This window comes from Siphateles boraxobius, unplaced genomic scaffold (assembly GCF_051911475.1).
Source record: "Siphateles boraxobius isolate OS27281-9 unplaced genomic scaffold, OSU_SipBor_1 8, whole genome shotgun sequence".
Classification (NCBI taxonomy): domain Eukaryota; kingdom Metazoa; phylum Chordata; class Actinopteri; order Cypriniformes; family Leuciscidae; genus Siphateles; species Siphateles boraxobius.
The window spans coordinates 2,164,151-2,177,269 of record NW_027509208.1 but is presented as its reverse complement, the minus strand read 5'-3'; the positions used below and the strand labels follow the sequence as shown (position 1 = coordinate 2,177,269).

The 13,119-nt window shown below is 38.0% G+C and overlaps 1 protein-coding gene across 1 annotated transcript in view; it reads left to right on the top strand.

Annotated features, from left to right (window-relative positions):
* The window catches only part of ncoa1 (nuclear receptor coactivator 1), a 60,785-nt gene that overhangs the window by 22,938 nt on the left and 24,728 nt on the right, over positions 1-13,119 (top strand). The window contains exons 4-5 of the mRNA XM_077220175.1: positions 1,590-1,695; positions 7,167-7,333. Coding sequence (XP_077076290.1) covers positions 1,598-1,695; positions 7,167-7,333 — 265 coding nt within the window. The 5' untranslated portion in view covers positions 1,590-1,597. The remainder of the gene's footprint in view (positions 1-1,589; positions 1,696-7,166; positions 7,334-13,119) is intronic.

The window sequence follows — 13,119 nt, the reverse complement described above, 5'->3', positions numbered from 1 at the left end:
TTATTTGTATTATATAGACAAAATATATGATCTTTCTATTATCCGTTTTGTTTGTAATAAAGGTCCTAAGATTGAAGGGATAACGTAAATCCAGCTTGTTACTTTATAATCCATACAATGTATTAAACAATCGTCCTGGCAACAAGAGTAGTCATATTCAATACAATCGCTTGTGGACGATGCATGATGGCGCCAGTCGCAGTTTGCTATACAGCAATGGTGTTATTGACGACAGTCATTATCAAAATCTCGGAATGTTTAAGTCAATAGAAAACTGTGTGCATGCTGATTGCGATACGTTAAGATATGCGCTTTAAGTAATAAATGGATTAACATCCTTCTATCTCCTCTCTCTCATAGACATAAATTGAGAGAGAAAAGCTGCATAAAGCCTAATTCGAAAATATCAATAAAAGTAAAACATAGTTCTATAGGTTTAAAGGCTAGATTTTATTTAATGTTTTAACAGGCTTGCAATCCAAAGGAGCCATGCAGATACATACACCACAGTATAATAATGTGACTATCCTTTTGTGGATGCGATGTCTCATAAAATTTGATGTTGCCGTTCAGGTCTCTTTAATTATTTTCCCACATTCCTTGCATCTAGTCTATTTGATGTATTAATAAAGCCAAATGAAAGAACATATGGCACAGTTTCTCCCGTCATGTTTCATGGGACTTTCATTATGACATTGCGAAGTTTACGCGCAATATTACCGACACACGTAATAAAATTCTATGATAAGGGTCCGAACTACCCCGACACGTAGGGAAATATATGTGACACAGATATTATAAAACCATTCAAATAAAACACAAATTATTTTTTTATTATATCCGAGTGCCCATATCTGAGTACCACTATACCGAACAGTAGAGTAACCAGAGTAGTACAGAAGTTAAAGCAGAAATGTAACCGCAGAAAACATCCATGAGATGATGGAAGAAAAACCCAAAACCCAATTGAAAGGTTCTTCATTGGCAGAATGGCCATCTTTGGTTGTGGATTCTTCCCAGTGTCACATAATAGTGGTAATATGCATGCAGTATCCTCACAAATGGGATTTTCAGCGGTTCCTTCTAACAGCAAGAGTTAGATCGTAGTGCTGGGTGGACAGCACCACAGATCAAACAAGGCTTTCAGTTAGAAAGCCCTTTCACAGCAGATTTACGATTCCCCTGCAAGGAGCCATTGGTTATGTGTACTGCTAGCAGGAATGAGCTGTCACTTCAGACTGTGCCTGATATGGAGTCATCTGACTGTTACGCTCAATCCAGTCGAGATATGTTGCCTATCATAGCGTTTACAGTAAAAAGGGACCTTTTTCAGAACTGGTCAGACTTGTATTTTTGCTGGTTTTCCAGAACCTGTTAGTCTGAAGTGGATCCTTTTGCCACTATTATCTTGTAGTTCTAGATGATATTATCAAATCAGGTGGGTATCAGATAAAAACTACCATTACTAACTTTTTCTGTTGTTTACTCCACTGGTTGACTTAACTTTATTGTCCTGCATTGTCTTTATTTAGCAGAATGGTTCCTTCAAGCTTGATTGTCGGCTGACCTGTGACTACCATGTTTTGCAGGTGTGCATATGCTCAAAATGAGTGCTGCAGGAGAAAATGCCCTTGACCCCAACACCCCAGAGTCACGGAAGAGGAAGGGCTCTCCATGTGATACCTCTGGTCCCAGGTGAAGTATGAGATCATATTTTAGTCTTTCTTTCAGTTCACATTACTAGTGAGTATTTTATAAGATCTTAGCAATTATGTTATTCATGTAATACAATGGCGTCAAGGTGTGTCAGAGGAAGTGCAGCAAATGTTGAATAGGAGAAAAGGGTCTATTATAACAATTGTGCTTGTTTAAAGTGCGAATTTTTTTTTTACTTGTTTATATGTTCTTTTTAGTTTTCTTTGTTTGTTTACAAAATCCAAAAACCATAAATAAAATATTTAAAAATATTTAATATTAAAAATATAAAAAAAATGTTTAATGATATAAAAAAATATGTATTAATTTATTTAATTTTAATATATATATATATTTTCTTCTTTTTTCCCCCTAAGTTTTATTGGCTTTTACCAGTGTTATAAAGGTCAGTGGGATGGGGAATGTGATCAGGACATAGCCCAGACTGGATTCAAACCCCAGTCCCTGTAAACACAACATGAGCCATGCATGAGCGATGCATGATATAGGTCCAACAGTGGGTTGTTTTTAGGTGTAACATTGATGGCCAGCGTGGTTTTTTTCTGAAGGTTTCCTTGTGTCAGGGTTGGTTGGAGGAGAACAGGTCTTTCTGGCTGAGTGTACTCTTCCATAGGGCCTTGGTGGGGCTGATGTAACTGCCTGTTTCTACAGCAACCCCACGCAGCGCCTTGACCTGTGTATGCAGCGCGCCTGCGCACAACCTTGGCAAGCTGCTGACCTACTTTCTTTGCTGTCTTCTCCCACACACACATGGTATCATGCACTCACACTTGCAAGTCATTAGTATGTATGTTGACTCAGAAGAAGCACAATCTCTTTCCTCCATCCTTGCCTACATACGCCAGCCATTGGTCATGCTGGAGCAAGGGAGAGCTGATTGTAGTCCCTTTAAGATTTGTGTATTGAAATGAGCATTATTTAATTCCTAATTTCTACTAAGCAGATGATCCATGTTATTTTGATTTGTTATGAACCAGGCAGATGTACGTTGGTTTGTTTATTCTTAATTATTTATTTCCCTAGATGTCTGAGCCTTGATGAATAAATATATGAATTATGTAGAGATGCACCGATCGACCGGCCAGAGACTGGAATCGGACGATTTTCCGCATGACCGGTAACCGGGCGATCAGTCTCACGTCTTTCCGATTCCGAGCCAATACGTTTTTTTGCCAGCGGCACAAAGCAATGACTTGCGCTGCGTGTTCTCACTCTCTTCTCTCTGACCGCGAAGTGACGCACACACACTTCCTGTCACTCACTCGTCTCATTCGCTCCTGTTAAATAATTTTACTAATTCCCACAGTGGTGCGAACACCAAAAGCGCCAGCGCTCAAGCCGCCTCTCAGTCTCAAGGAGTGCGAGTCGCAAGTACATTGTAAAGTACAGTGCTTGTTTAGACTTTATTCTTTCAAGTGAGTGCTAAAGCAAAGTTAAGGCCCCGATATAGTCACGTCTGTTCGTTTTCCTTCTTCGCTTTGTTTGAAATACGTGAGCAGCGGTATACTGTTTAGGTAACATCCCGATGACGCCTACACTGCTGAGAGCGGCATTTAAATGAATATGTAAATGTGTGCTGCGCTTTCCTCTCAATAACAAAATAAATGCACTAACTAAAATTACAGCGGTGAGAAAACAGCAGTTAAGAAAGCATCTGAACATAGAAATGTGGATATGTTTTCACGAGCTCTGCAATTTGGCACTCCAGTCAAGTCACATCACATTTATTTAGATAACACTCTACAATAGATTGTTTAAAAGCTAGCAGCTTTACAGTATTAAACATGGAAATACAGTGTCAATGTCAATTTTTATTAAATTGAACAGAACTCTCTAGCATAATCATGTTTTTACTAGAGGCCGACCGATATGGATTTTTTGGGGCCGCTACCGATATTAGGGAGTAAAAAAGCTTGATATATCGGCCGATATTATTTATGTGTATATTATAATAATGTACCAGTCAACTTTTGACTGGTACTGTATATAGAATACAGTATACATAAACAGAATATAATATATATAAACACATTTTTTGCAATTATCACTCAAATGTTGTGATCAAATACTTGCGTGACAAAGATATGTTATGGAGGCAGGGTGAATGATAGAATGAGAATGATACATTTGATCTGTAACCAAACTAGTTTGCATTGCATGTTCTATTCTGTATTATATTCTAAATACTGTTGCATAATCTTCACTAATGACTTTGTCTTTTTATTTAGTCACGTTATATAAAAAATACTTGTATCAATAAATATATCAAAAGTGTCACTGGCAAAACCTTGTTATCTTCTATTATTAGTCTTAATTCCTCTAGTCTCTACCAGTGGAGGAAGTAGGCTACTCAGATCTTTTTACTAAAGTAAAACTAATAATACCATAATGAAAACATGTTTAATTACTATGTGCGGTACTTTTACTTAAATACTATTTTAAATAGGCATAAGTAGTCAACAAAATTTACTAAACGTGAAACTAATCATTATGAAAAATGGCTGTATATAAAGTTTTATAATTATATAAATTATTGGAATATTGCTTTATGCTGTAACGTAGCGTTATATGCAGAATGGGCTCACGTTGCTGCTCGCGTCGCAACAGCTCTTTACCCTGGATGCGGCAAAGCGCCCGTAGGCATTAGTTTACAATCGGAGATTCTTAATGGTAAGTTGCTAGTTACCAGTGCGGTGGTGGCTTGATTCTGTTGAATGGTGATTTAACGCTAGGTTGTCACCTAGTTGGTGAGACGCTATGCTATAAAGTAAACACTGTCCCCGTCTTTTACTCTCACAACGTTTTCTACATTAGCTAGCTAGCCATATTTCATACCTTGTCAGTGGAGTGGAAGCTAATGTGTGCACATCTTACACCGTGTCTGAAGAGACCTCATTACTGAAGTGAAAGGGTTGGCTACAGTAACCTGGGTCGCCATTAGCAAACCATGGAGCGCACTCTGCTGGACAAACTACTTAGTTACACAATTTACAAGCATTTTATCCGCGTTATATATTCTGTAAAAAAAAAAGTTGATATCGGTGGCATATCTACGTCATATACGCCGAAACCGATATGTCTGCGACAGGCTCATATCGGCCGATAAAATCGACAGGCCGATAAATCGACAGGCCTATAAATCGGTCGGGCTCTACTTTTTACTTGCAAATTTCTGACCTCGACAGACTGTACTAAAGAAATGAACCGGAGAAGATTTCCACATCAAAGAAGGCGGAGCCTCAGAGCACACCCACCTATTATATAATCTCCATGGACCAATGGTACTTGCTGTTTCGAACTCCTGAAACGAACACAAAATGAACTTCGTTTTAGCCTGATTTTTTTTTTTAAATGTCACCCAAGTTCGTTCTTTGATTCTGCTTAAAGCATATCAGGTCTTTATGTATTTAAAATATATTTGAAAAAAAAGTCTTGTATGCTTGCCACGGCTGCATTTATTTAATCAAAAATACAGTAAAAACGAATATTGTGAAATGGTTTTACAATTTAAAACAACTATTTTAAAATGTAATTAATTCTTGTGTTGGTGAATGTTCATCATCCGTCTTCAGTGTCGCATGATCCTACAGAATTCCTTCTAATATGCTAATTTGGTGCTCAAGAAACATTTCATATTATCATCAATGTTGAAAACAGTTGTACGGGTCCTATACTCTGTATGCATTAGCCGGTTGAGCAGGGATTGCTGAAGAATAAACAGTGGCCACTGAAACTCCCTAATTCTGCATCTTTAGAATCCGTGAATTTTTTGTGAAATTTATTTCAGTTGCTTTTAAAACAGTGCACCCAGTTATAGTACTCTTGTTTTTGACTGGATGATAAATGGGCTCAGATCTGAAGCCTTTGCATTCCATTGATATCTAACATTACTTCACCATAGCCCCCTCACCATCTGTCTCTCTGTCCTATTCAGCCTCTCTCTCCTTCCGCTTCTCTTCTCAGCTTGATAACCCATGTGCAGCGTAAGCCTTTGAGGAATGCCTTCTAGTGCAAGGACTGTATACACCCCAACCCTTATTAGCTCTACAATGATACGTCTGTGTAAAAGTGTGTGTTTTAGCCTCGCTCTGGTTCCAGGCCACCCACGGTTTGTCCTTGAGTGCACCTATAGTCCAGCATTCTTCCTTTTAACTGCTGAATCCTCTGCTTCTATCAGGTGGCAGAACACTGAGACTGCTAAAGACAGGGTTCAGGGGCTGTTTGTGATCATTGTGCTCTCTGAGCATCATGAATTATTCAGACCCCAAGTCCTTGCAGAATGCTCACTTAGTCTCTGTGCCAAACTTTACCACTTCAAGGCTTTGTTTTAAAAACATCATAATAGACCAGCAGCAGGTTGGCTTTTTCTTTTGTTTATTTTTTTTCCCCTTTAAGTGCTGTTGGTTGTTCATGTGCCAGCAAAGGAAGGGAGAGCTGATTGTTAGACTCTTTAAAGCTGCAGTCTGTAACTTTTGCCGCTCTAGCGGTTAATAAACAGAACTGCATGCGTCTTTGGAAGAACATTGTAGCCGGAGCTACTTCTCTTTGTTTATGTCTATGACGAGTAATGCAGGTACTGGGCTACAGCGCAGCGGTACGACGTACGACCCGAGCCAGTCTAAAATAGCCAGAATATAAACACTTATTATAGGTTTACCGTAGTGTTTCTTGATAAGACAAAAACACGGTTTGGAAAATGGATTCATGATGTACTTGCTTATTATACATTTTGTCAATTTTGAACAAAAAAGTTGTTGGACTGCAGCTATAAGTTTTATGTCTTGAAATGAGCGTTTCAGTAGTTTTCTACTAAGAAGATGATTCATATTATTATGATTGTTTTAAACCATGCAAATATAGCTATGTGTTTTTATTTACTGTATATATTTAGCCCCCCCATATTAATTATATATTTAATATATATATATATATATATATATATAAATAAATAAATATTTATAAATTATTATAATAGTAATTTTAATTGTATAGAAAATATTATTAAAATATTGAATATTTACATTTTAAATATGCCTAATTGACACTATTGTTTAAAAATTTGGGGTTGGTAAGATTTATTCATTTATTTTTAAAACATTGCTCACCAAGGCAGCATTTATTAAAAAGAAAAGAAAAAAAAGTGATATTGTGAAATATTAACATTTATTATATTTTAAAAAAAATATATTTTTTGTAAAAACGCAAATAACTTTTAATCATTTGAGTGCATCATTGCTGAATAAAAATATTAATTTATTTAAATAAAATATTCTACTGACCCCAAACTTAGTACTGTATTTTGTAATAGATAATATTTTATATACATTTAATATTTTATTGTTTTCATTTACATTGTAAGGTACTGTGCTTTAGAATTTAATCGTTCAAGTGAGTGCTAAGAAATTTACAATTTCTCTTCTTTTGTTCATGTTTGTGTGCACGTATGGTAGTGTGGAGAAGCGACGGCGGGAGCTGGAATGCCGCTACATTGACGAACTGGCTGAGCTACTATCTGCCAACATGAGCGACATCGCCAGCTTGAATGTGAAGCCGGACAAATGCCACATCTTAAAGAGCACCGTGGACCAGATCCAGCAGATCAAACGACGCGAACAGGGTGAGTAGCCAGTGTCCGTGCTTTTCCTTTGGCGCTGTGTGTGGGCGTACAAGTTTTTCCATTCACTTCACAGTACAGACAGGAAATTGACACGGGAGACGATTAGATAATTCAGTTTACTGCAACTATTTTTGTCAGGGTTTTTCCTGCATTCAAAATATTTTGGCTGCCGCCAAAATTAATCTTTGTCCCACCAAAGATTTATTTGATCATTTCATGTACAGTTCTGCAGTACTGGTACCCGCTGATAGCTGTCTGCTTTAAAACACTCCCCTTCAGCGTTGAGCTTTGTAGCCAATCACAGACATATCTGTTCCGAGTAGGAACACAACAGCCAATCAGATGTGTTTAAGTTAGTCAGAATCTGCAGAGTTTTTGTTCTGTGCGAGTTCCGCACACTCGCGAATCCTTTCATTATAACCACCCAGACAGCAACATAGACCCAGATTCGGCCCACATTTGGTACACGTGGTACATGGAACTAAATCCGATGCAGGTCAGATGTTTTTAAATGCGACCTTTTAAATGCGACAGTCATATTAGAATTTGTGCAACTTTCTCTAGAGCAATATTCGTCACAATTCTGCGCTCATGGGAGTCGCTTCAAAGATTTTACATGCCTCAAGACATCAAGACAATGATGTGTCAGAATTCATAACTATTACAGTGACAGCTCTATGTACAAGCAAAACATGTGGGCTCATGTCATAAATATCTAACACTGCTCTCTTTTTTTGCATCCTCTTTTTCTTAAAATATTGCCTGAGCTTAAATTCGCTGGCCTGGCAGCAGATCACACAATAAAAAACACATAATCGCTTACTTTAATGTCCTCCGTGTTTACTTCCGTATGACAGCGTGCTGCTTGAAGTCTTTTATCGTTCTTTTGTGCATGCAGGTCAGTTCAGGACTATGATCTGTTCGCACTGGAATATGATTTTGGCCATGTTTAAAACAACAATGTGAACAGCTATACAAAAAAATTGGATCTGAGCAATAAATCGGAATTGAGCACTAAGGTACGCACCAAGAAATACTTTTATTTATTGTCTGTAGTGGGATCACAGTTCACATGTGTAGGGTCCATTTTACTATGTGTGGATAGACCATTTTTGACCCAGGAGAAACCCTGTATAGTGCATATAGCACTTGATGTTTGGTTTGTTGACATCCCTAATCCGATTAGAACTTGTGTTCCTTCAGTCATCTTAAAGACTAATGGGGGAAATAAACTGAAATGTGAAACACAAAAAATTTTTTTTATCTGGTTGTTGGAGGGCTGTAAATCATAGTGGTGAGAACGACATCGTTCCCTCGTCACTCCTTTTTTAGGAGCTTCTAAATTGTTTGCGCAGGGCTTTTAGTGAGATATTCTTGGGGGGCCCAGAGGATGTGATTATTTGCTTACCTTTTTGGTTTGTTTTAATCAGTAACTGGACAGAGCTCTCAGACAAAGCCATAAAATGAAGAGAAGACATATTATGTCCAAGACACACTCAGTGGTAAAGTTCATTTTTTAAGTTCTGCTGGGTTTCTATGACGATGATAATGATTTTATTTACAGTTAATATTCAAAAATATAATTGATCTGACTACACTAACACTATTTAACACATTTCATGTACAGTTGACTTGTTGACTTCCTCTATACTGTACCAATGTAATGTTTGTTTGTTTGTTTTTGTTTATTAAGAAATTATGATTTTTATAATGCAAAAATGTCATTGTTCAACTGAAGTCATTTCTGTGCCGATACCAGTTGTATCAAAATAAATACCATTGTAAAGATCATCAATTATTAAATGAGTTCAATTCGGCTATAAAGCAGCTCTTCAGAAAACAGTGATGTCATTGTCCAGCTCCATTCAGTTCTCATCAAATAGTGTTAGTGTAGTCATATCAATTATATTTTTGAATATTAAGTGTAAATAAAATCATTATCATCGTCATAGGAACTTGCATAGGCAATTTTGTAGCAATCACAGAAGAATCACAGAAGAAAGAAAATAACAGGTTTGTAATGACAAGGGTAAATAAATGATAATAAATGTTGGCTTAACTCTTCCTATATCCATTTGTGATTTTTGGCCAGTCTAGTGTTGACCAATCATTAGGTGATTTTAGCTCTTGTCAAAGCTAGATGTCTGTGTTATGTTTAAATTCAGATCTGGAGTGATGTATTTTTTGCTTTTTAAGACTGGTTGCTTAAGATTAGTCCACTTGGTATGTAAATAATTATTTCTGGGAATATGTATTTATCAATGTCATAAGCATGCATTCATAAAGGACCAAATAAAAGATTGACTGTATATTTCAGCACATATTTAGTTATTGTATGCGCTATTTTTATTGCATCACTCATGTGATGGTTCAATTAATTTCTTACTAATAAAGTAATAATCTTGATTTTCAAAGCTATATAAAATATAGTAGACTTGGACTAGTTGGTCTGCCTATCAATAGACATAAGTTTCAAACTAATTTACTAAAACCGCCTTAGTTCTCAGAGAAAGAGTATGGTTTGTGTAATGGCAAGTCCTCTCAATGGTTAAATATTTTCTAAGAACTACTGATGAGACCTTAAGTTGGGTAAAGTCCTTATGACCCAAGCTCATGTCCTTATCATTGATCGTTTCATTTGTTTGGAGATTTTTATGGTTGACCTTAAAGCAATATAGTATTAATTTTATTGCCTTAGCCAGTACATGAAACTTGTCAGTATTTTGCTTCAAGAAATGATTTGGATTGTTTTTGTTTTCGTTGTTGTTATTTCCCAATGAGAGGCACCCACAAAACTTTAAAGTAAATTGAAGTGAGAACAAAGCATGTCAGCTAGCGCCAAATCACCCCGTTATCTCACACTTGGTGGTAGTAATTCAGAACATGCACCCAGTCATGATTCTTAATTTCGACAGCAGTAAACATGTCATCTCATGATTTGCAGGCCTTAAAAAAGGGTTTTGTTGGCATGGCAAACTAAGGAGCCCCTGGAATAGTGAATATCATTTATGCAAAGAGGTCACGAGAGGATGTTTATCCGAAGATATAAAAATTCATCAATGTCAGAAGGTTGTGGGTTCTGCATATCAGGCACTGGCTAGCACAAACATTTTAAGCTGTCTCTGGATTCTTTGCAGGACTGTAATGTATACACCATCATCCTTTAAAATGGCACTTGACAGATAGTTGCTGGAACCTAACTGCTATATCTGGGACATATGCGCTGTAGGAGGAAATGCATTATTATTATCATTTGAAGCAGTGGTAAATGGGTTAAATTGTGTTGCATAGGTGAGCATAGGAAGATGTTTTGCTTAAGCAAGAAGTGTAATTAGTTTCTATGACTATAAATGAAGGATGATATATGACCACCTGCGGGAGATCAGGGTAATACGGCACTTTCACCTTTTCACATAATTTCGAACAGTTTTGTGCTCAGATGATGTGCACAGATAATTACAGATTGTCATGTTTCATGCATTTCAGGTAGATTTGTTAATGAGAAGCATTTGTAAACCAGTTTTCAAAGACTCTTAAAGGCAGGGTAAGTGATTTGTTCCAGAAATTTTTTTGTTATGCCGGTTGAAAGTCATGACACGGCCTCAGTGCGTTTTATGCTATGCACTGCACAGTTAAACAGACCTCATTTAGACATGGAAAACTGTGACGCTATACTCAGAACGGTTTGTTACTCGAATTTATGTGGTTCAATGGCAACATTATCAACGGCAGAATTATCTGCAGCAGTCAGGTGATACAGGTCAGTGCTCTTTAAGGGTGCTTTCACACCTGCCTCATTTAGTTTGGTTGAATCACACTTGAGTTCGTTGTCCCCCTTGGTGCGGTTCGTTTGGGCAGGTGTGAATGCAGCAATCGCACTCGGGTGCGCACCAAAAGCGGACCAAACAAGCGCGAGGTGGTCTCGTTACTCTTTCAAACGAACTCTGGAGCGGTTCGTTTGTGGTGAGAACGTGATCGACCTTGTACAGACCCGACTGCCATAGAACTGCGCATTTTTGGACTAAACCAGCTGCCGTAGTGCATAATGGGATGAGGATTAATGTTTGTTGACAGTTTGCACTTTTGGCATGGAGGCTCGCGGACAAACTTGGAGTTGTGAGGAGGTGCGGAGCCTCATAGAAATTTGGTCTGATGACCGTATTAGGTCCCAACTTTCAAAACCTCACAAGAACAGAGTAATAACTAGAGACAGATCCGTTCAAGATAGTTCATTTACTCAGAGAACATCAATAGCCAGCAGTATACTTAATAACAGCCCAGGTGGATTACATCTGCACCAAACAGGTTCTTCTTTGCTACTTTTAAGCCAAAGTCGAACGGCATTAGATTAGATTGGCCCCTACAGGTCAATCTAATAAAAGCTCGCTCTAAAACAAATAGCGAAATCTTCACTTTGTTTAGCAAACAGCTCTCCATAGTAAAAAGTGGCGTGTTGTCTGCCGGATTTTCCTCTTTGTTTACTTCCAGGAGTAATTCTGACCAATCGAAGTGCAGTTACGGAAATGCGTTCAAGACACATCTGGCCAACGAGTGATGTGGATGTTGTCACATGACTGCTTTTTGGTTCGTTTCATCAACTGATTCGGACCAGAGCAATCAGTGTGGTGTGAAAAGGAACCAAAACGCCTGAAAAATTCTACAAAGTATAATTTTTCGCCCTTCGTCCGGACCAAATGAACCGAACTACAGATGTGAAAGCACCCTAAGTTGTTTGTTTATTATTATTGTAATGTTAAGTGCTTGAGACATGAGATAGTTTAACGCCCTCTCTCGTGACGCTTTAGTTTTCTCCTTTCTGTAAGCCTTCATGTGTTTTGAAGGAAGTGTGTAGAAGCTCTGAAGGGAGGGGATCTTATGCTTTCAAAGCTAGCTTGCTATTGCTAGCCTCTCAAAAAATTACCTGCCTTACCTTTATATGTATCCCTTATTTCAATATTCATGATATTGGTTACCCACCAAATTATTTATTTGGTGAATATTCTATATAATGCATAGCCGTAACATCTGGTCGATACTTGGGCTTTAGCATGAAATATGATTTAAAAGCTGATGTGATTCACTTTAACAACCTTGTTTTTTTGTTCTTGTCATTCTTCAATAGGGTCATCTCACTCATGAGCTTGCTTTAGTTCTACAGTTTGTCACCCAGAGTGCTGGCCCTCTCTGTTTTCGTTCAGGGCTCTCAGCTTGAGGGAGAGGGGGGGCCGCAGGGGCGTGCGAGAGAACAGCCAATGGCGACGCTGCTCTGCCCCCTGACCTTGTGCAAGAGAGGGCCTCTCGTAGACCTCAGCTTCCCCTTTCTTCCTGCGAGAAAGAGAAACAGGAACTTGCCGCCCCTCCTATCCCTGGCTTAGGGTGGTGTTAATGTTGTCAGACAAGAACACACTTTCACCTCTAAAGCTTAACCTTTCAGATGTGTTCCATCATTAACCTTTAAAAACATGTTTACCTGGAATGTCACCTGAAGGTCTCTTGGTACACTTTTAGGGCTGGGCAGTATGACATACGATACCTCACAATGGTAGAAGTGTGTCTGTTTATGCCGTGGTAAATATATTTTTGTGACCGTACTACTTTACCTAAACTTTAAGTGGAAGGGATGACGAAAGCTGGAGCAGGGTGTGTATTGGAGGCCATTTTTCCATTGATTTTCCAGTAAAAAAAAAAAGTATATAAGTATATCATGATTTAGTCTGTCACCGTGACAAAAATACTCATACCAAGATTTTAATCAACCACCCACCTTTAATTCTGATCATCAAGGA